The sequence below is a fragment of the Ahaetulla prasina genome, chromosome 1 (assembly GCF_028640845.1).
Source record: "Ahaetulla prasina isolate Xishuangbanna chromosome 1, ASM2864084v1, whole genome shotgun sequence".
In the NCBI taxonomy this organism is placed as follows: Eukaryota; Metazoa; Chordata; class Lepidosauria; order Squamata; family Colubridae; genus Ahaetulla; species Ahaetulla prasina.
Window position 1 is genome coordinate 18549922 of NC_080539.1, and position 23659 is coordinate 18573580.

At 43.2% G+C, this 23659-nt stretch overlaps 1 protein-coding gene across 3 annotated transcripts in view; it reads right to left on the reverse strand.

Moving 5' to 3' along the window:
- The window catches only part of AUTS2 (activator of transcription and developmental regulator AUTS2), an 869450-nt gene that overhangs the window by 705856 nt on the left and 139935 nt on the right, over positions 1 to 23659 (reverse strand). For all 3 annotated transcript variants that reach the window (XM_058164290.1, XM_058164289.1, XM_058164291.1), the window contains exon 2: positions 21303 to 21404. In XM_058164290.1, coding sequence (XP_058020273.1) covers positions 21303 to 21404 — 102 coding nt within the window. The remainder of the gene's footprint in view (positions 1 to 21302; positions 21405 to 23659) is intronic.

Here is a 23659-nt window from a genome sequence, read left to right on the forward strand (position 1 = left end):
GTTGGATTACAAGACCACCAAGGTCCATTATTCTATTCTATTGTAGAGAGGACAATATCTCAGGGGCTGCCGCAAAGAAGAGGGAGTCAAGCTATTCTCCAAAGCACCTGAGGGCCATCTACAAAGCAGAGGTCTCCAGGAAGTTCTCTCCTCGCCATTGCTACTGACTGGAACTGACCCTTCAGTAGGAGAAAATAATTGCAAGATATTTTCCCTCCCGCTATCATGTTTTGAGTAATAAAACAGTGTGATCTTCTGACTATGAACATCCAATTCCAGTCCACTTCAATTCACTGATGTCTAATGTGTCAATGTGTAGCAAAGTCATTTGTCATTGTGTCCAGTGTTCCTATCTTCAAGCTTGTTATATTCCATCTTCCTGCTGTTACTGTATTCAGTCTTTGAAGGTTCAGGTTTTCTTTTCTTTTCTTTAAAAAAAAAAAGATTCAGGTTTTCTTTTCTTGCATGGCATCTTCAGCAACTAGACATCCCAAAGGCTTTAATCTAGACATGTCGCAAACACCATTAGTTCTCTGAAAGATTCTGAGCTCTTTCTGAGTAGCATCTTGAATGACACCCAACCGGAGGGGACCATCTTAGGACACTATATTATCAATCATTGCATCTTCTTGTAGTCTTCTTGGTACAATACAGGAGGGCTTCACCATTGCCTTCTCCTGCTCAGTATGAAATGAGGCTTTGCCATTTTCACTGAAGTACCGTATTTTTCGGACTATAAGACGCACCGGTGTATAAGACGCACCAAGATTTCAAAGAGGTAAACAAGAGAAAAAAAAGTTTTTGCCCTCCCTGCCCCCCTGGAACACACTGCAGACCTCCCAAAGCTCTGTGTGGCTCTTTTTTGGGGGAAAAACAGGTCCATTTTTCACCCGTTTTTTGCAAAAATGGGGCCATTTTTGCCCTCCCCAGCCCACAGGAGTACTCTGCAGGTCTCCCAAAGCCTCTGCATGCCATTTTGGCAAAAAAACAGGCCCGCTCTTTGCAAAAACAGGACGCGCAGGGTGGAGCTTCAGGAGGCCAAAAATGGCTGGATTCAGTGTATAAGATGCACCAACATTTCCACCCTCTTTTGGGGGAGGGGAGTGCGCCTTATACTCTGAAAAGTATGGTAATCATCTACCTTCAGCACCTTCCTATATCGCTGCTACCTAAGATAGGTGCCTACTTTCAGGATTTAAATGACCCTGCTGGTATTAAATTACTGGTATTATAGCCTGGTGTTACTAATAAAGAATAGAATAGAATAGAATAGAATTTTTATTGGCCAAGTGTGATTGGACACACAAGGAATTTGTCTTGGTGCATATGCTCTCAGTGTACATAAAAGAAAAGATACGTTCATCAAGGTACAACATTTACAACACAATTGATGATCAATATATCAATATAAATCATAAGGATTGCCAGCAACAAGTTATAGTCATACAGTCATAAGTGGAAAGAGATGGATGATGGGAACTATGAAACGATTAATAGTAGTGCAGATTCAGTAAATAGTCTGACAGTGTTGAGGGAATTATTTGTTTAGCAGAGTGATGGCCTTCGGGAAAAAACTGTTCTTGTGTCTAGTTGTTCTGGTGTGCAGTGCTCTATAGCGTCGTTTTGAGGGTAGGAGTTGAAACAGTTTATGTCCAGGATGCGAGGGATCTGCAAATATTTTCACGGCCCTCTTCTTGATTCGTGCAGTATACAGGTCCTCAATGGAAGGCAAGTTGGTAGCAATTATTTTTTCTGCAGTTCTAAAAGGAGAATATTTGTAGCTCAGGGTTGACACGAGGGGTCCTTGGTGCTCTCTGAATTTGGTGGTTGTTGTTGTTTGCAGACAGTATACTGTTTATAAAATCCAGGTCAATCTCCAACTGAGCGTTTTAGATTTTGCTGATCAATTGGTTCTTTTTATCTCCCTTACGTATCCCACCCATATAATTCAGGCAAATATTCAGGCCTGCTAAATTTGCATGACTGTATCTGATGGCTGAATCCCCTCTTATTCTTCCTGTTCTAAAAATGCAGCCTTCAAGATAATAGCACTCTACTCTGCTTAGATGAGGTGTGTCCAACCCACGGCCCACAGACCTGCTAGCTATTAAGGCTATATAGCTGTGATGGCGAACCTATGGCACATATGCCACAGGTGGCATGCAGAACCCTTTCTGCGGGCATGCAAGCCGTCACCCCAGCTCAACTCCAACAGACATGTGTGTGCGCCTCCCACCGGCCAGCCGTGCATGCACAGGGGGTGGGACGCGGGAGACACATGTGGGAGAGATGTGCAAATGTGCATGGTGCGTGTGGAGGGGGTGTGACATGCGTGGGGGTTGTGTCTGCATGCGTGGGGCCAGGGCGCACGCAGTAGTCACGCATGAATGAGCGGGTGCGGGAGGTGCGGGGGAGGCTTGTGCACACTTTTGGCATCATTGCTATATAGATTTATACATGGACTATATTATTATTATTATTATTATTTATTAAATTTTTATACCGCCCTTCTCCCGAAGGACTCAGGGCGGTGTACAGCCAGAAATAAAATACAGAATATGTACAGTTAAAAACGAATTAAAATATAGCAAAATTACAAAAACGGCTGATAATTAAAATTTAAATTTAAAATATTTAAAATATTAATAAAACCCCAATTTAAAATCAAACTATTATGCCAGTCCCGCTTGAATAAATAAGTATGTTTTTAGCTCACGACGGAAGGTCCGAAGATCAGGCACTTGACGAGGCCAGGGGAGTTCATTCCAGGCGTCGATGCTCCCACAGAGAAGGCCCTCTCCCGGGGGCCCGCCAGCCGACATTGTTTGGCGGACGGCACCCTGAGGAGACCCTCTCTGTGAGAGCGTACGGGTCGGTGGGAGGCATAGGGTAACAGCAGGCGGTCTCGTAAGTACCCAGGTCCTAAGCCATGGAGCGCTTTAAAGGTGGTAACCAAAATCTTGAAGCACACCCGAAAGACCACAGGAAGCCAGTGCAGACTACGGAGCAGTGGTGATAAATGGGAGCCACAGCGGCTCCGTTACTACTCGCGCAGCTGCATTCTGGACTAACTGCAGCCTCCGGGTGCACCTCAAGGGCAGCCCCATGTAGAGAGCATTGCAGTAATCCAACCGAGACGTAACCAGAGCGTGAGTGACCGTGCATAAGGCATCCCGGTCAAAGAAGGGACACAACTGGCGGACCAAGCGAACTTGGTAAAAGGCCCTCCTGGAGATGGCCGCCAGATGTTCATCAAAGGACAGCCATCCATCCAGGAGAACGCCCAAGTTGCGAACCACCTCCTTTGGGGCCACTAACTCGCCCCCAACAGTCAGCCGCGGATGCAGCTGACTGTACCGGGGTGCCGGCATCCACAGCCACTCCGTCTTGGAGGGATTGAGCTTGAGTCTGTTTCTCCCCATCCAGACCCGTACAGCTTCCAGGCACCGGGACAGCACTTCGACCGCTTCATTGGGGTGGTCCGGGGTGGAAAAGTACAGCTGAGTATCATCAGCGTACAGATGATAACTCACCCCGAAACCACTGATGACCTCACCCAGTGACTTCATATAGATGTTGAACAGGGTAGGTGAGAGAATCGACCCCTGAGGTACCCCACAAGTGAGGCGCCTCGCAGACGATCTCTGCCCCCCTGTCAACACCGTCTACGACCGGTCAGAGAGATAGGAGGAGAACCACCGATAAACGGTGCCTCCCACTCCCAATCCCTCCAACCGGCACAGCATGATACCATGGTCGATGGTATCAAAAGCCGCTGAGAGATCTAATAGGACCAAGGCAGAGGAACAACCCCTGTCCCTGGCCCTCCAGAGGTCATCCACCAACGCGACCAAAGCCGTTTCCGTGCTGTAACCGGGTCGGAAGCCGGACTGGAACGGGTCTAGATAGACAGCTTCCTCCAGGTGCCGGGGGAGTTGCCACGCAACCACACTCTCTACAACTTTCGCCACAAAGCGAAGGTTGGAGACTGGATGGTAGTTTCCCAAAATAGCTGGGTCCAGGGAAGGCTTCTTCAGGAGCCTTATATATTCTTCAGGAGCCTTATATATATATACTGTATATATGCCCCAAGACAATTCCTCTTCACTCTATGTGACGCCAGCAAGCCAAAAATTTGGACACCCAGAATTTACACAGGCTATTTTTGATCTGGGCCAGTTTCACATCTGATATACTTTCACGTCTGTTTTGTCACTTTTTTTTTTTTTTTTGCAAAATTGTATCCCAGGCGACTTGAAACATTTTTGTGTGTCCATTTACCAAAAGTATGAATTTTTAGCCACTCATGTCTGAGGGGTCCTGGGTGCTAATGGGTGGAAAAACTAATCAAGGAGAGAAGCAACTCAGAACTAAGGAGAAATTTCCTGACAGTTAGAACAATTAATCAGCCCCTGAAGAAGTTGTGAATGCTCCAACACTGGATGTTTTTAAGAAAATGTTGGATAACCATTTGTCTGAAATGGTGTAGGGTTTCCTGCCTGGGCAGGGGGTTGGACTAGAAGACCTCCAAGGTCCCTTCCAACTCTGTTATTATGTTATTTATATGGTCTCTGAGCTTGGTTGCTTTCTTGCAGACGTGTCATCATCCAAACTAGGTAACATCATTAGTGCTAGTCATTGATCGCTAGCACATATGATGTGACCTAGTTTGAGTAATGAAATGTCTACAAGAAAACAAGCAAACTCAGAGAGCACCAAGGACGCCTCATTCCTGGTGTTCTTCACTCATTTTTCCCAGGAACAATATTTCCCAACTGGGACCACAATGATGCAGCACAACAGACAAGAGTGACGTAAAGAGATATGACATGAAGGGGAATATAGAATATTTATGTATTTTATAGGTACCACATGTGGTCATCAAATGCTTCAGAAACCATGGAGAAAACCAATGGGGAAAAATCTGCCTATAAACACATTTCCACCACAAGCACTGATGATGTTACTTAGCTTGGGTAATGAAAACTACCAAGTTCAGAGAGCACCAAGGACCCTCAGACACGAATGGCTGCAAATTCAAATTCAAATTTCTGGTAAATGGAGACAAAAAAATGCCCCAAGTGGTCTGGGATGCAATACTGCAAAAATAAAAATGACAAAACAGACTTGAAAATATATCGCATGTGAAACTGACGCAGATCAAAAATAGCCTATCTAAATGATGGGTGTCCAAATTTTTGGCTGGCTGGAACCACACTGAGTGAAGAGGAATTGTTTTGGGCCATATATACAAGTATAACACCTAATATAGTCAATCTATAAATCATATAATAACATTAAAATGTTTACGAACTTGTGGGGATGCATTACTAACTTTCCAGGGCTACATGCAGCCTCTGGGCCACAGGTTGGACATGCCTCATCTAAACAGAGTAGAGTGCTATTATCTTATTTATTTATTTATTTATTTAATTGGATTTTTATACCGCCCTTCTCCCGAAGGACTCAGGGCGGTTTACAGCCAAGTAAAATAGAACAAGAATAAATACAAGATAAAAATCATATTTAAAAAACTTATTAAATTGGCCCAAATTAAAATATCATTAAGACAATAAAACCCCAATTTAAAAACTAAAATCCTATGCCAGTCCTGCGCAAATAAAGAGATATGTCTTAAGCTCGCGGCGAAAGGTTCGAAGGTCAGGAAGTTGGCGGAGTCCTGGGGGAAGTTCATTCCAGAGGGTGGGAGCCCCCACAGAGAAGGCCCTTCCCCTGGGGGTCGCCAGCCAACATTGCCTGGCGGACGGCACCCTAAGGAGTCCCTCTCTGTGAGAACGCACGGGTCGGTGGGAGGCAGTCGGTGGCAGTAGGCGGTCCCGTAAATAGCCCGGCCCTATGCCATGGAGTGCTTTAAAGGTAGTAACCAGCATCTTGAAGGCTGCATTTTTAGAACATATATTTAGAGAATAAAAGAGGAGATTCAGCCATCAGTCACGCAAATTTAGAAGGCCTGAATATTTACCTGAATTATATTGGCAGGATAAGATGAGGGAGATAAAGAAAAAACCAATTGATCACCAAAACCTAAAACACTCAGTTGGAGATTGACCTGGATTTTATATACATTAGTGGCCAAAACTGTGGAAACCATTTGGGAAAAATGTATTTTCTAAAACTAGCTAATAACACCACTTTTATTGGGGGAGTAGTACCATAAAATTATATATCAATGGAAAGATTATTAAATCAAGAATGTGATGCAATAACTTTTATGAAGGATTTGATATTAGAATAGCAGTTACAGTATAAAGAAGAAAAGTGAAACACGTAGAAAAAACGAGATATACAAAAATTATCATCATGTCAGTTAATACTTAGTTGGATAACCTTTAGCATGAATTACAGCCTTACAACGTCTTCCCATGGAGTGAACCAAGTCTTTTAGTTCTGCAGCTGTTCTAATGTGAAACCAAGATTGAATGATTGCTTCTATTAACTGGGTTTTATTGCTGGGTCGCTTCTGACTAACAAGTTTCTTTAGTTGGCTCCATAGATTTTCAATTGGATTAAGGCCTGAGCTATTCCCAGGCCATTCCAGCAGTGGAATAGGATTATCTTGAAACGCCAAAAAAAAAAAGTGATGTTATTAGCCATCAAACCTCAAAAATACACTTTTCCCAAAAGGTTTCCACAATTTTTGGCCGCTACTGTACAGTATATCTGGCAATATATTTATTTCTGCTTCTATCTGCTGGGATTGTGGTGGTCTCACTGTCATTTGAAGAGGCATTAAAATCGTATTCCAACAATGCAAAACCTTTGTTGTATGCAAAAAAGGAGGAAAAAGTTAATCCCTGATATCCTTGACTAGGGCTGTGGGAGGGAATCCAGGTGTTAATTTTTACAGAGCAATTATTAATTGATGCTAACAGTAATGAGTTAGATATGTGACTTAGTACATAAATCGGGTTCTGAAGCCCCTTTAATTGGAATATTGCATTCAGTTTTGGTCGCCACACTGTAAAAAAGATGTTGAGACTCTGGAAAGAGTGCAGAGAAGAGCAACAAAGATGATGAGGGAACTGGAGGCTAAAACATATGAAGAACGGTTGCAGGAACTGGGTGTATCTAGTTTAATGAAAAGAAGGACTAGGGGAGACAATATCTCAGGGGCTGCCACAAAGAAGAGGGTGTCAAACTATTCTCCAAAGCACCTGAGGGTAGAACAAGAAGCAATGGGTGGAAACTAATCAAGGAGAGAAGCAACTTAGAACTAAGGAGAAATTTCCTGACAGTTAGAACAATTAATCAGTGGAACAAATTGCCTCCAGAAGTTGTGAATGCTCCAACACTGGAAATTTTTAAGAAGATGTTGGATAACCATTTGTCTGAAGTGGTGTAGGGTTTCCTGCCTGGGCAGTGGGTTGGACTAGAAGACCTCCAAGGTCCCTTCCAACTCTGTTATTCTATTCTAATTATCTACTCAGCAGGAGTGCAGTGGTTCACATAGTTAGGATACTGAGCTGACAATCAGCAGGCTCACATTCAAGACCCAGTTGCTACCATGTATCGGGGTGAGCTCCCGTCACTCGTTCTAGTTCCTGCTGGCCCAGCAGTTTAAAAGCGAGTGACTGTGAGTAGATTAATGGGTACCACTTTAATGGGCAACCTAATGGGGACATGAAAGGACACCACCACCAGCTGCAATTAGGCATCCCCTGGACGACTGTAATATCACCAGTTAATCTTTCAACCTGGAAGTGCTCTGGTGCTCCCAGCACAAGAACAGCAGCATCTACCCAATGCCCTTAAATCCAGATCCTTTCTCTACCAAACCTCTCCCACTTCTGAACATGGCTTTGAAAAAAAGCTAACTCTGGCCCTAAATAGAGTCAGAGTTGGTGAATTCTTGTATGGGACACCTCCAGTAAATCCGAGTTCAGAAAACCCCCAAAGAAGAGAATAGTAAACCAGAAGACACTTATGTATTGTTGCTAGGAAAACTACCATGGCAAAAAAAAAAAAGGTTTCTATCGGGGTTTAACAATATGGAGCCCTACGGTGAAGCATCTTTCAACCTAGTTCCACACAGGAACTTGGATTGCTTTGTGATTCTCTCAATAATCATTCATTTCAGCTCCCTGATGTGAGATACCTGTTCAGTCCATGCAACCTGCTGCTTTAGAAATGAGAGTGAAGAGTGTCAAAAAGATTTAAAAAGGAGAATATATCGGAGGCAGAACGTGAATCCTGCCCACAGTAGAGTCTGCAAGAAATTATCCCTAAGAGGGACAGCAAATGGAAATTCACCTCCATGCTGATCTTAGCTCTTGGAGATACCCTTCTGGAAGCTAAGAAGCTAAGGAATATTATAAAAGGCAATTACCTTCCCTGTAAAACAAGACAATATCTCCTAAAGATTAATGTGACATTTAGATTCATGGTTGGTCATTAGATTTATATTCCACTTTCCTTGGCCAAGCTCAGGATAGGGCATAAGCCAGGCTCAGAAATAGTTGATAATCTCACAGCATTCCAGGAACTTCTCTTACTCCACAGGTATCTGCAGAAGCATGTCAAAAGTCAAGACAGTGGCTGCAATGGTGCAACCCTAGCGTGGTACATGGAACATCACTTTTATGTGAGCTTCATTGGGGGCAATCTGCTCCTGGGTGCAATTGAAGGTGTTGGCTATCACTGTTGTTATTGTTGTTAGTTGTGAAGTTGTGTCCGACCCCTTATGACCCCATGGACAACATTCCTCCAGGCCTTCCTGTCCTCTACCATCACCCGGGGTCCATTTAAGCTCACGCCAACTGCTTTAGTGACTCCAGCCACCTCATTCTCTGTTGTCCCCTTCTTCTTTTGCCCTCAATCTTTCCCAGCATTAGGCTCTTTTCCAGTGAGTCCTTCCTTCTCATTAGGTGGCCAAAGTATTTGAATTTCATCTTCTGGATCTGGCCTTCTAAACAGCAGTCAGGGTTGATCTCCTCTAGGACTGACCGGTTTGATCGCCTTGCAGTCCAAGGGACTCGTGTCAGGGTTCCAAGAAACACTCCCAATGAAATAAAGCTCTGAGGCTTGAGGTTCCTCAAAGTTCCAATTTATTAGAGATGTCATGTTGGCACAGCTGGGAAAACCCGAAACTGAAAGCTTCCAGGTTTTCCACACTCAATTGACAGTTCACAGCCCCACACCCACAAGTTCATCACATTATCCAATCAACTCTTCACACTCAATTGGATACAATCTTCAGGCAGTCTACATCAGACGCAGGCAAAAGTCCTTGAATATGGAATGTTGTTATGACTAACTTTCTATCGCTCCAACAACAACCCCCTCCCAACTTCCCCAGCTAAAATATGTGGCAGTTAAGAAGCAAAAAGAAAATTGCCTTCCAAAACTGACAACTCGCAGGAGTCTTCTCCAGCACCATAGTTCAAAGGCCTCAATTCTTTGACGCTCAGCCTTCCTTATGGTCCAACTTTCACAGCCATACATTGCAACTGGGAAAACCATGGCCTTAAAGCCCTTTAAGATATGGGTCCAGAATTTCTGAGGAACCATCTTGTTCCAATGGGACTGGCCTGCCCCACTTGTTCCAGCAGAAAGGGCCTAGGAATTTCAGCCAGCAGGATCTAAGGGAAGAGCCTTTCCTGCTGTGGGCCCCTTCTTTGGAACACCTTCCTGCTGGAGGTGAGGTCTACCCCCAGACTTCTGGACTTCCGAAGGAACCTTAAGACTTGCCTCTGCCAGTTGAGATGGAACCCTGTTGGAGGTGCTTTACACTCAAGGTACTTGGTGGAGTGACAGGAAAAGGACTACCTCCTCTCCACTCAGGCTTGTGGCTTTTTAGTCTAACTGAGTCCTCTGTAATTTTAATTCTTCTTGTATTTGCTATTTTTATTACTTTTGTGAGCTACCCATTCACTTTGGAACACGAGATGAGCAAAAAATATAAATTTAATAAATAAATAATAAATACACCTATTATTCATTTATTTAACGAATAATATGATTAGATTGCAGAAATCACGATTTCTGTAACAGAATTGTATATGCTTGGAATGCATTACCTGACTCTGTGGTTTCTTCTCATAACCCCAAAAGCTTTACTCAAAATCTATCCACGGTTGACCTCACCACTTTCCTAAGAGGACTCTAAGGGGCGTGCATACAAACGTGCCTACCGTTCCTGTCCTATTGTTTCTTCCCCTATGTATATATATGTTTATAGTACCTCATTTCTCCTCATATATATGTTTATATATTATATAATCCTTTATGCAATGCTTGTATATATTGTTATGACAAATAAAATAAATAAAATAAATAAATAAATAAATAAATATACAACAAATGAATTATGAATTCTGGGAGCACGAAGCTGAAGCCTGAAGATGACGAATGAGACTTCGTCAAAACGTCGCCAAGACACTTCCAATTTTACGCGGGAGAAAACCCGAATAACCAAAGACATACATACATACATACATATATATATATATATATATATATATATATATATATATATATTTGTTTTCTGAGGTTTTCACGGGTGTTTGTATATAGGTCTTTGGTTGTTCGGGTTTTCTCCCGTGTAAAATTGGAAGTGTCTTGGCGATGTTTCGACGAAGTCTCATTCATCTTCAGGCTTCAACCGTGCTTCTGGGAGCAATGTGTGATCGCAGCTGTTTCTTCCTTTTAACTGCTAGTGGGGGTTTGAACTGATTGGGTGGGAGCTTGGCTGTGCTCTGATTGGATGGGGGTTTTTCTGTGCTCTGATTGGCTGGGGGTGTGTCCTGTGTTGGTGGGGGCTTGGTGGGGGACTGAGCACAACGTTTCGACGAAGTCTCATTCGTCATCTTCAGGCTTCAGCTTCGTGCTCCCAGAATTCATAATTCATTTGTTGTATATTTATTTATTTATTTATTTATTTTATTTATTTTATTTGTCATAACAATATATATTGCTCCCAGAAGAGCTGAAGCCTGAAGATGAATGAGACTTCGTCAAAGCGTCATAAGACACTTCCAATTTTACGGAGAAAACCCGAACAACCAAGACCTATATATATATTTATATATATATATATAGGTCTTTGGTTGTTCGGGTTTTCTCCGTGTAAAATTGGAAGTGTCTTGGCGACGTTCGACAAGTCTCATTCATCTTCAGGCTTCAGCTTCGTGCTTCTGGGAGCAATGTGTGACTGCAGCTGTTTCTTCCCTTTTAACTGCTAGTGGGGGTTTGAACTGATTGGGTGGGAGCTTGGCTGTGCTCTGATTGGATGGGGTTTTTGGTGCTCTGATTGGATGGGGGTGTGTCCTCTTTGGGTGGGGGCTTGGTTGTGCTCAGATTAGTCTGAGCTGCAGGGGGATTTGAGCTGGTGAGCTGCATAGCTGTTGTCCGGCTTCGTGTTCGCGGTCGTGCCACATCTTCACAGTGGGTGTCAGTCTGCTGCATGTATGGATTGGAGGGTTTGAAATGGCTAATGTTGCAGCTGCGGTCTGGCTTCTGGTCCTTGGTCGTGCTTCATGATCAGTGTGGGTTTGGGTCTGCTTTCTGGGTGGATGTGTGGTGGTGACATCCTGTGTGGACCTCGTGAGTGTGGGTCTGGTGTCATTCCTCGTGTTAGGGACACGTTTGTCAATAAGGGCAGGTTTCCAAATGGCTGGTAGGCGGGAGGTATCATCTCGTTTGTTCATGCTGTGTGGGCGTTTTTCTATCTCGATGGCTTCTCTGATTATTCTGTTGTTAAAGTGTTCAGTTTTGGCGATAGTTCTGGTCTTTTTAAAGTCAATATCGTGTCCTGTGGCTTTAAGGTGTTGGACCAGGGAAGAAGTTGGTTCCTCTTTTTTGACTGAGTTCTTGTGTTCTTCAATGCGTGCACTTATTCTTCTGTTGGTTTGTCCAATGTATGTGGTGGGGCAGGCGGTGCATGGGATTTCATATACTCCTTGATTTTCTAACTCAATTTTGTCTTTGGGGTTTCTTAGGATGGTGGATATTTTTCGGTTTGTGCAGAATGCTGTCTTGATGTTGTGTTTGTGGAGGATCTTGCTGATTCTGTCTGTGGTGCCTTTTATATATGGGAGGAGGGCTGTGCCGTTTTCTTGTTCTCTGTCTTGGATTTTAGTAGGGGGTTCTTTTTGGATTAGTTTGGTAATCTTATTTCTCTGGAATCCATTGGATGTTAGTACGTTAGTGAGAGTGTGTAGTTCGGTTTTTAGGTGTTGTTCGTCAGCTAAGCGTTTTGTTCTGGAGATGAGTGTCTTGGCTACGGAGTTGATCTGTGCTGGGTGGTGGTGTGAGAGTGCATGCAGATAGCGGTTTGTGTGTGTTATATATATGTATGTATGTATGTATGTATGTATGTATGTATGTATGTATGTATGTATTTATTATAAGCATCAAACACCAAGGCTTCCACCATACCATTGTAGATGGCATCTTGACATCTTTTACCATACCTGTAGATACCTCTCTATATAGCTGAATCTAGATTTAAATCGGAATCTCCCCAGTCCATGTCCAACACTTTAGCCTCTATATAGCAAACAACTGCTTTCAAATACAATGTCAATATTTCTTCCATGTATATTTAATAATGTTTTCCATTAGCCCCAGTTCCCAAAAAAAAGAGAAAGATACACAGTTACTTCTAAGCACTTTTCTTTATTGTTCCTCACCTACAGACAGAAATCTTGCCAAACTAAAGCAATTACTTGCATCATTAACGATAATTCTCTAAGAACTTCTAAGGAGGGGTGGTCTCAGCTCACTTCCTTCCAGTCAAACTGTCTACACTTCACTGTTTCTTGGTCCTCTGGAATGCAGCCCCTCCCTCCTGGGTATCCAGACTACATTCCACCACAATCATCTATGGAGATGCTCAAGTCATCCAGGTCATGGTTGTCCCATGTGCTTTTCTCAATAGGCAATTGGACTTTCTTTTGTTTTTCTTTGAAGACATTTCGCTTCTCATCCAAGAAGCTTCTTCAGTTTTGAAGGAGAAGCTTCTTGGATGAGAAGTGAAACATCTTCAAGGAAAACAGTTTCTTTGTTTTTCCTTGAAGACCTTTCGCTTCTCATCCAAGATGCTTCTTCAGTTCTGAAGGAGAAACTTATTGGATGAGAAACGAAATGTCTTCAAGAAAAAACAAAGAAAGTCCAGTTGCCTTTTGAAAAAATACCTTTAGGTTCCATCACAATCAGTTTTTCATTCTATCTACATGGATGATCCAAATTGATGACCAAAGCAAAAATGAATAGTTCCTATCTATTTTTACTCTCCACAGGATTTCCTTCCCTGAGCATTAAGAAGTAATGTTATTCCAATGTACCACTAAAAGCAGAGTTCACATGTTATGCTAAGATATAATGCAGTTTATTTGGTTTTAGCTTAGGGTCCTAGGCATGCCTCCCATTCATGCCTTACTAGATAGAGTGTGATTAAATAATCTACTACTTAATATAATGCCAGCCATAAAATTTTTGTATCCCACTGCAATATCCCGCGGCATTTTCCATATTTCATTACCTCCAGAAGCCATTTTTCCAGTACTCCATTAACAAATTCCATAATATACTAGAATATTTGAGAACTGATGTGTATCTATAAATAATGCTTTAAAAGAAGAATAAGAAGAAACAGCATTAAAAAAAGAAGAGTGGAATGGGGGAGGAAGCTCCAGGAGAAATGCACGAAAATACAAGTAATTCAGAGGGAAAAGGAAGGGAGAGTTGGGTGGAACTGAATTCCTGGATGAAGGAAACAGAAGGAGCAGCCATCTTGCCTCCAAGCAAAGTCTCAAATGAATGAATTCCACTGCAGGCAAGGTTTTGATGAGACGAACTTGGTGACAGTGCTCTCTGTTTTACATAAGGATGGAGGGAGAGAGAACTGACAGCTCCAACATCTTCTGAGCCCTAGGGCAGTCTTCTCCAGAAAGCAGAAAACAAGTTGTCAGTCCCTCAAAAGCAACACAAATGGAAATATAGCAAGGGGGAGCTGGAGGTTGAGAGAGAATAAGAAAAGAAAAGCGAAGGGCCAAGGTACTCTGCATCGACTCATCCCCTCAGTGCCAAGTGCTGTTGGCTAATTAATTGGCCTTAGTCTACCACAGGGTAATTTTTTTTTCTGCCTATACATTTATTTCTGAGAATACCTCTCCTTCCTGTCAACCTCTCTCCGTGTGTGCTGCAGGCAGAAGGCTGGGAGATCAGAATCAGAACTGAGCTGGAAGGGACCTTGGAGGTCTTCCAGTCCAGCCCCCTGCTCAAGCAGGAGATCCTATACCATTTCAGACTGCCCTGTCTCTTCTTAAAAAACCTCCCGTGATGAAGCACCCACAATGTCTGAAGGCAAAGCTGTTCCACTGGTTAATTGCCCTCATTGTTAGGAAGTTTCTCCTTGGTTCCAGGTTGCTTCTCACCTTGATTTAGTTTTCATCCATTGTTTCTTGTATTGTCTTCTGGTGTTTTGGAAAATAAATTGACCCTCCTCTTTTTTTTTTTTAATTTGCATTTATATCTCGCCCTTCTCCGAAGATTCAGGGCGGCTTACACTATGTTAAGCAATAGTCTTCATCCATTTGTATATTATATACAAAGTCAACTTATTGCCCCCAACAATCTGGGTCCTCATTTTATCTACCTTATAAAGGATGGAAGGCTGAGTCAACCTTGGGCCTGGTGGGACTTGAACTTGCAGTAATTGCAAGCAGCTGTGTTAATAACAGACTGTCTTAGCAGTCTGAGCCATCAGAGGCTCTTCTTTGTGGCAGCCCTCAAATACTGGAATACTGCTATCATGTCTGCCCTAGTCCTTTTTTATTTTTTTTATTTCGTCAAGCATGTATTAGATAACAAATATAAGTATAAACATAATTATGAATACATGAAATGGATACACGGTAGGCATGCTGGTGCACTTAATGCAGTATTCCAAGTTGGCCTTACCAAGGCATTATAAAGTGGTATTAACACTTCACGTGATCTTGATTCTATCCCTCTGTTTATGTAGCCTAGAACTGTGTTGGCTTTTTTGGCAGCTGCTGAGCACTGCTGACTCATATTTAACCGGTAAATGGTTGTCCACTAGGACTCCAAGATCCCTCTCACTTAGCCAGCCAACAGCTGATGTCTCCTATAGAGCTACGATAGAACTTCAATGCAGTGGTGAAATGTAAAATTTGTTACTATCAGTTCTGTGGGCGTGGCTTGGTGGGGGAGTTAATGTGACTGGGTGGGCATGGCCAGTTTTTTTTTTAAGTTTTAAAAGCATTTTCTCTATAACCTCTTCAACCGAAGAGGTTGTAGAAAAAATGCTTTTAAAGGGTTCTGATGATCCCTGCTGAGGCGCGCACTCATCAGAAGCTTTTTTTTTTACTTTTAAAAGCATTTTTTCGGCCGAAGAAAATAGCTTTTAAAAGTTAAAAAGTTAAAAAAACCACCTCTAATGATCACGTGGCTCAGCTGGACATGGGCAGGGGGGTGGGGGCAGGGATTTTTGCTACTGGTTCTCCAAACCACCCGCCACCATCACTACCAGATTGCCGAACAGGGGGCATTTCACCCCTGCTTTAATGCCATAATTTATCTGCCACCCTTAGGAAAGTTGGATATGTACAATGGCTATTACAACCACAGTCTGCTCCAAATATGTCTGTTGACTGTACTGACCACCAGTAGAGATATTTTCACCTCTGCTAACAAGCTATTATCAGTCTATGTTCCTCTCTGTGTCACATCTTGGAAAATCTCAGTGTCTCATTATATACAGTAGGTAAAGGTAAAGGTTCCCCTTGCACATATGTGCTAGTCATTCCCAATTCTAGAGGGCGGTGCTCATCTCCGTTTCAAAGCCGAAGAGCCAGTGCTGTCCAAAGACGTCTCCGTGGTCATGTGGCCAGCATGACTCAATGCTAAAGGCGCATGGAACGCTGTTCCCTTCCCACCAAAGGTGATCCCTATTTTTCTATTTGCCTTTTTTATGTGCTTTCGAACTGCTAGGTTGGCAGAAGCTGGGACAAGTAACGGGAGCGCACCCCATTATGCGGCACTAGGGATTTGAACCGCTAAACTGCCGACCTTTCGATCAACAACCTCAGCGTCTTAGCCACTGAGCTACCACGTCCCATCTCATTATATAGTGCTGGTTAAAAGCACAAATGCCATGAAAGACAATTCTCTGGCCATCTGAGAAAATTTTGTTGCCTGGAGAAAAACCACCATGTAGGTTAAGACACTTCCAGAAAAGCAGAGCTGGGGAGGATGTTCCTAACCTTCTCACTGTCATTACAGTCATGTCCCTACCCTAATCCCTGTAATCATTGATTAATTAATAATTCATCCATCCATCTAGCCATTTTATATGTTGTATTTTTTTATGCAGGGGAATATTGAACTCCATGCGGTTTAGGGATGGGTTCGTGTGACATTGTAGGGACGCTGGGAAAATAATGGAAGGAGGATGGACATGAACTCTCAAGGGACAGATTATCTGATAAAGGGAAGCTCAGTCCTGATCTGTGTTTTTCAACCTTAGCAATTTTAAGATGGTTAAAATGCTTTTCTGCTTCAGAAAAGAGAGAAAAGGTGGAGAACACATGGAGGAAATGTGAAGGTGAAGGTAAGAGAGAGGGGAAGAGGAGAGGAAAGGGGAGGGGAGTGATGGGGAGGAGAGCAGATTGGAACAGAGGGGAGGGGGAGGGCAGGGGGGAGGAAGAGAGGGGAGGAGAAGAGAGGAGAGCAGAGCAGAGCAGAGCAGAGCAGAGCAAAAGAAGCCTAAAACAGTATTTTCTTCGGAGCCTGAGCGATGTTACTGAGGTGAATTAAAATGTTATTTATAGAGAAATAAAAATTGATTAAACAAACTGGCACTTTCACTTCAACTTTGCAGGATTTACCAGCAATCCTTGATTTCTTTTCCCTACACCTCTCTCTTGCTTCGCTTGCCAGGCTAATTCCTGTGTCTTCCTGTGTTGTCTTTTAAATTCAGGCCTAATCCTTTCCGAAGACTATGAATAAAACTGACATGAGGCATCAAGTCAGACTGTTGGGCAGACTCCAGGAAAAACTTCTCCAGTCATGCCAACTCAAGTTCATTTCATCGGAGGGACCAGGAACTGAACCTGGGTGAGAGGCTTTTGCTGGCCTTAACTAAAATTAAATGCCTTTCTGGGAATAAATGAAAATTGCAACACTGAGTATTTTTTTACTATAAGAAGTACGGAAGTTATTAAACAAGACACAGTCCTAAATATAGTAGAAGCAACATTCAATCTTAGTGTCTCTTTCTTCCTTTGGTAGAGCCTAACAGGATGATAGCCTCAGACTTTTGAGTCTGGAGGAACAGTCTGGACCAGAGGTCTCCAACCTTGGTCACTTTCAGACTTCTGGACTTCAATTCCCAAAGCTGGCTGAGGAATTCTGGGATTTGAAGTCCACAAGTCTTAAAGTGACCAAGGTTGGAGACCCCTGGACTGGACAACACTATTGCATTGTACTGCACAAAGGGAAATCTTCTTCCAATAACATCTGTCCACTCAATAAGACTGAGTAAAGCAGACTCATACCAAGTTGTTGTGACCTAGGCCCAAGTAGTTATTACCAGACACAACCAGTCCTAAATAAAGATATTGTATTAGAACAGCTGAGAATTACTTCATTCTCAGCTTAGTCCAAATTAATTCCAAAACAAAGTCCTTCAGAAAAAGTCCTTCAGCCTTATCACAAACTTTTGTCTTCTTTGGCACCCTGCCAAAGGTTTTTCTTGGCAAAGCCCCATGAAGTTCAGAAACAAGAGATGCCAACAAGAAACAAATGTAGCAACGTTGCTTTCCTACAAAGAGCCCAAGAGCCGTTGCTGCTCTTTTAAGCCTTGTGGGAGGGGGCAATCATCTCCTGGCCTTACTCCTGAGTCGTCCTTTTTGCTTTAGCTGCTCTTGCCTTCTGGCAGCTCTTCGCATGCATGCATTAGGAACAGGCTCCTCCTGTTCCTCTGCCTCTCTGCTGTCTGCCTCTGGAGGCTCTGGGGTCTGCGCATCACTCTCAGATGGCCCTGGCCCCATCTCTGCCTCCGACACAAAGCCCTCGTCCGGGCCTTACCCTGACTCCAGGACTGGCCCATTGTCCTCCCCAGCCTCCTCACTGTCTGACTCTGCTGCCAGCTCCACAGGCTGCTGGTGGACCACAACACAAGTCCCTTTCTCAGGAACTGTTATAGCAATAGCACATAGATTTATATACCACTTCACAGTGCTTTACAGCCCTCTCTAAACGGTTTACAGAGTCAGCACATTTCCCCCAACCATAGGGGTCCTCATTTTACCCACCTCAGAAGGATGGAAGGCTGAGTCAACCTTGAGCTGGTCAGAATCAAACTGCTGGCAGTCGGCAGAATTATTCTGCAGTCCAACCACTGCACCATCGTAAGTATGTTTTGCTGTTGCAAATGGACCCTGTCAAAGCTGGCACTAGCCAGAGCACAGAACAACTCAAAGAAGTAGTGCAATCTTTCCAACCCAGAGAATAATTAATGTCACCCTTTGCTATAAGACATGTTTTCTCCTTTCTCTTAATATTCCCAATAATGAAACCACAATACATTTTCTCTTGTACCCACCCTCCTTTCTAGACAAGCAGCAGAGAAAAATGATATCCATGCCAAAGGCAGGCTGTTGTTGTTATAATAAGCACCGAATTTAAAATTGTAGCTCAGGACTAATTTTTCCTTTTTTAAAAAAAATGAAGACAATCTGTACTTCAGCGAGAGGAAAAGATAGATTATTTGTTTTAGCTTGGCTAGCCAGATATTTATCTCATCATAAAGGCTTGTTAAGTCTCTCCGTCAATGTTGCCAGTGAGCTGGAGATCTCAGGAGTTCGGAGAAAAGCAGATTTAAATTTTTGCACTGTTAGCAAAGCAGGCATATGATTATTATTAGCAGGAAGAGTGCCAACCGCTCCAGCAGATGACATTATCCCTTTGTGAGTACGGATTGCAAGTATTCATGCCATATCTATCCCACAGCTATCTATTATTGTGATTTTAATGCTAGTCTTACAATTTTGCTTTTTCAAACCCTCACCATTGAGATCATGGCCAAGCCAACATTTACCCAGACCCAGTACTTTTTTTACTCTTAATTTTGTCTGAAAAGAAACCCCGTTTTTTCCCCCAACTTATCGCTGGTACCTTTCCAGACACATGTTTTTAAAAAGACCTTGGGCTCCATGGATATTTCCATAACTTTATTCTTACAAATGCCAGTTGGCTGCATTCTTACTGGCCACAGGACGGGATTCAATTGTCTTAACCCAAGGGTCTGCAAACATGGCTCTTTTAAGACTTGTGGACTTCAACTCCCAGAGAGAGTCAAGTTTGCAGACCCCTGTCTTAACCAATTGCTAGAATTAAGAGGCCATAGTTGCTTTGCTCTCAAGGAAATATCTGTGTTTTGTTACTGTACACACATAAAGAATTTGTGAGGAACATACCATGAAAAAGAGGAGAAGGTTCCCACTGGATCACAAAGGTTTGTCTCTCCAACATACAGTGATACCTTGGTACTCAACTGCTTTGAAACTCATCCAGTTTGGTACTCAACTCTTGGCTAGATCAGCCACAGTTGTGTCAGATGTCGTGAGAAGAAACAAGCCAACTTGGTTTTCTTTCCGATAGTGACTTCGTTTATTGGGTCTGCTACAAACCGGGTCTCAGTAAAAGTCGAGGTATCTCTATATAAAGTCAGCGCTGAGAGCTTCTGCTTCTCAGCCCCTTTTAAACATCCCGCGCTGCTGATGCCCCGCTCCATGGCTGAACTGCTCCATTGATTGGATGCCCGGCTGCTCTCTCCCTCCTCGTCTGACAGCCTCAGCTGCCACGTCATCTGCTAAATCCCGGAACTAAAGCAGTTCTTCTTAATGCCCAGCCCTCATCTCCCTCTATCCCAGCCACCAGTGTGCTGATCCCTTTCTCATGCTTGCCAAACGCAGATCCCTGCAGCCCTCAAACAAGTCCTTGATACGTCATCCCTTTGGATCTTTGATTAGGGGCTGCTCCCATGATCCGTATCCCTGCAGCATCATGTGTCGAGCCGGAGCTGGGCTCGACATCAACACATTTTGATGTGAAAATTTTGTTCCAGTATTTATTATTTATTGATACTCAACAAGGCTCAAATTTGTCGGTGTCAGCTGTCTTGTGACTCACGACACTATTCCTTATGGGAAAAAATTGTTTGGTACTCATCGTTTTGGATTCTCATTGCACCTCCTGGAACCAATTAAGGATGAGTACCGAGGTACCACTGCACTTCATCATATTCTGATCAAAGCAATATTGTCTCACCAAGAAGATACACTACAAGGCTTTGTCTCACCAGTGTTGGTCATCTATAACTGATTTTCAATGGCAGGTTGCATTATATCCGACATTTAGTTCTCATGGCTGATAAACATTCATAGATTGCCTCCTCCCAAATGAATATACACATGGTCCACAACTTACAACCACAGTTGGGACTGGTTGTTAAGTGGCGCGATTAAACAAGACATCATGTGACGACAGCTTATGACCTTCCCTGGTGGCTTCCCCATTGCTTCCTGGTGGCTTCCCCACTGACGTTGCTGGTCAGAAGCTGTCTGGGAAGGTCCCAAATGGCAATCACATGACTGCAGGATGTTGCAATTGTTGTGCGTGTGCGTTGGATGCCACACACCCAAATTGTGATCACATGACCCCAGGGACACTGTGCCAGGTAAGTTTGAAGACCAGTCATAAGTCACTTTTTTCAGCACCATTGGAATTTATAATGGTCACTAAATGAATGGTCGTAAGTTGAGGACCACCTGTATCTCATTTATTTTTGGTGTCTCCCATCCAGGTGACTATGGACATTTCTTCCTGAATGTTTCAGTTCATCATGTCTCCATCACTCAACATCCCACTGTGATGCTTTAAAGCAGGGGTCTCCAACCTTGGCGACTTGACGACTTGTGGACTTCAACTCCCAGAATTCCTCAGCCAGCAAAACTTTGCTGACTGAGGAATTCTGGGAGTTGAAGTCCACAAGCTTTCAAGTCGCCAAGGCTGGAGACCCCTGCTTTAAAGCATCATAGTTTTGGGTAGGTTAGCACCATGTTAAATTTACCGGTTTGCAAAAATACCCTGAAAATAACTCTGAGATTCACTCATTACCGCCTGGAGCAAAAACAGACGGCTTTGTTTCATAGTGTGTTTTTGTTTTTTCCTCAGATTGGTTTAAGTGTCCATATAAGACACTTAAACCAATAACTATTAATAACTAAAGCAGTACGCTCAAAAGTCATACTTACGTCGCTGAGTCTCTCTCTCGAGCTGCTCCGATGAAAGCCTTTTGTTTCTCCGCTTGCACTTTCACTGTCGCTGTCTCGGCAGCTGTTTTGGCCCGGATTAAGCTGCAGAACAAAAGAAAGAAATAAAAGTTTACAGTCTGTCTAAGAAAGATAATTGAAGGCATCCCTTCTAGCCTGGAGATCAAGCACAACAATCACTCTATCAAACAGTGTCTTGGTTTGGACCCAGTAAATGTTGTTGCCTAAGGCAAAAGGCGAAATAGCATCCATTCACAGATGTTAACTGAAACTTCCCCCCCCCCCGACTTTAATAATGATAAACTATTATCCAGCAATTTGAGCATAATTTGGGGGTGAAGGGAAGGTTATGTGGCGGACTCAAATCTATCCACTCTGTCTGAAATAGAGTGTGATTTCAAAACCGTTTGCACTATTCAGGTGACCCTGAGGGCACAGATAAACCTCCAAGTGGCCTCAGCATCTCTCAGAGGCAGTGCTAATGACCAGATGACTGCAATAGCACTTAGACTTATATACCGCTTTACAGTGCTTTACCTTCCCCTGACTTCAGGATTGGCCCATTGTCCTCCCCAGCCTCCTGGACAAAGCTCCAGGCCCAGACAAGATAACTCCTTCTTGCTTAAAAGTCTGTGCTGATCAATTGGCCCCCATCTTCACCCATATTTTCAATAAATCACTAGAGATGTGTTATGTTCCTTCTTGCTTCAAACGCTCTACCATCATCCCAGTGCCGAAGAAGCCCACCATCAAGGAACTGAATGACTACAGACCAGTTGCTTTAACATCTGTAGTCATGAAAACCTTTGAAAGGCTAGTGCTTTCCTACCTGAAAACCATCACGGATCCGCTGTTAGACCCCTTGCAATTTGCATACTGAGCAAATAGATCAACAGATGATGCTGTTAATATGGCTCTGCACTACATCCTACAACATCTTGAGTCTCCAAAGACCTATGCAAGGGTCCTTTTTGTAGACTTTAGTTCAGCATTCAATACCATCATTCCAGACATTCTCCTAACTAAGCTAAACCAGCTATAGGTACCGGAACAGGCTTGTAAGTGGATCACAAGCTTCCTAACAAACAGGAAGCAGCAGGTGAAGCTAAGCAAGATCACATCAAATACCTGTACAATTAGCACAGGGGCCCCCCCAAGGCTGTGTGCTCTCCCCACTTCTCTTCTCTCTGTATACCAATGACTGCATCTCCAATGATCCATCTGTTAAGCTACTGAAGTTCGCAGATGACACAACAGTGATTGGTCTCATTTGAGACAATGACGAATCCGCATATAGACGAGAGGTCGAACGACTAGCCTTGTGGTGCAACCAAAACAATCTGGAACTGAACACACTCAAAACCGTAGAAATGGTGGTAGACTTTAGGAAAAACCCTTCCATACTTCCACCTCTCACAATACTTGACAACACAGTATCAACAGTAGAAACCTTCAAATTTCTGGGTTCTATCATATCGCAAGATCTCAAATGGACAGCTAACATCAAAACATCATTAAAAAGGACAACAAAGAATGTTCTTTCTCGCCAACTCAGTAAGCTCAAACTGCCCAAGGAGCTGCTGATCCAATTCTACAGAGGAATTATTGAGTCTGTCATTTGCACCTCTATAACTGTCTGGTTCGGTTCTGCAACCCAACAAGAAAAACACAGACTTCAGAGGATAATTAGAACTGCAGAAAAAATAATTGCTACCAACCTGCCTTCCATTGAGGACCTGTATACTGCACGAATCAAGAAGAGGGCCGTGAAAATATTTGCAGATCCCTCGCATCCTGGACATAAACTGTTTCAACTCCTACCCTCAAAACGACGCTATAGTGCACTGCACACCAGAACAACTAGACACAAGAACAGTTTTTTCCCGAAGGCCATCACTCTGCTAAACAAATAATTCCCTCAACACTGTCAGACTATTTACTGAATCTGCACTACTATTAATCGTTTCATAGTTCCCATCACCAATCTCTTTCCACTTATGACTGTATGACTATAACTTGTTGCTGGCAATCCTTATGATTTACATTGATATATTGATCATCAATTGTGTTGTAAATGTTGTACCTTGATGAAGGTATCTTTTCTTTTATGTACACTGAGAGCATATGCACCAAGACAAATTCCTGGTGTGTCCAATCACACTTGGCCAATAAAAATTCTATTCTATTCTATTCTGATTCTGATTGTCTGACTCCGCTGCCAGCTCCGCAGCTGCTGGTGGACCACAACACAAGTCCCTTTCTCAGGAACTGTTATAGCAATAGTACTTAGACTTATATACCGCTTCACAGTGTTTTACGGCCCTCTCTATGTGGTTTAC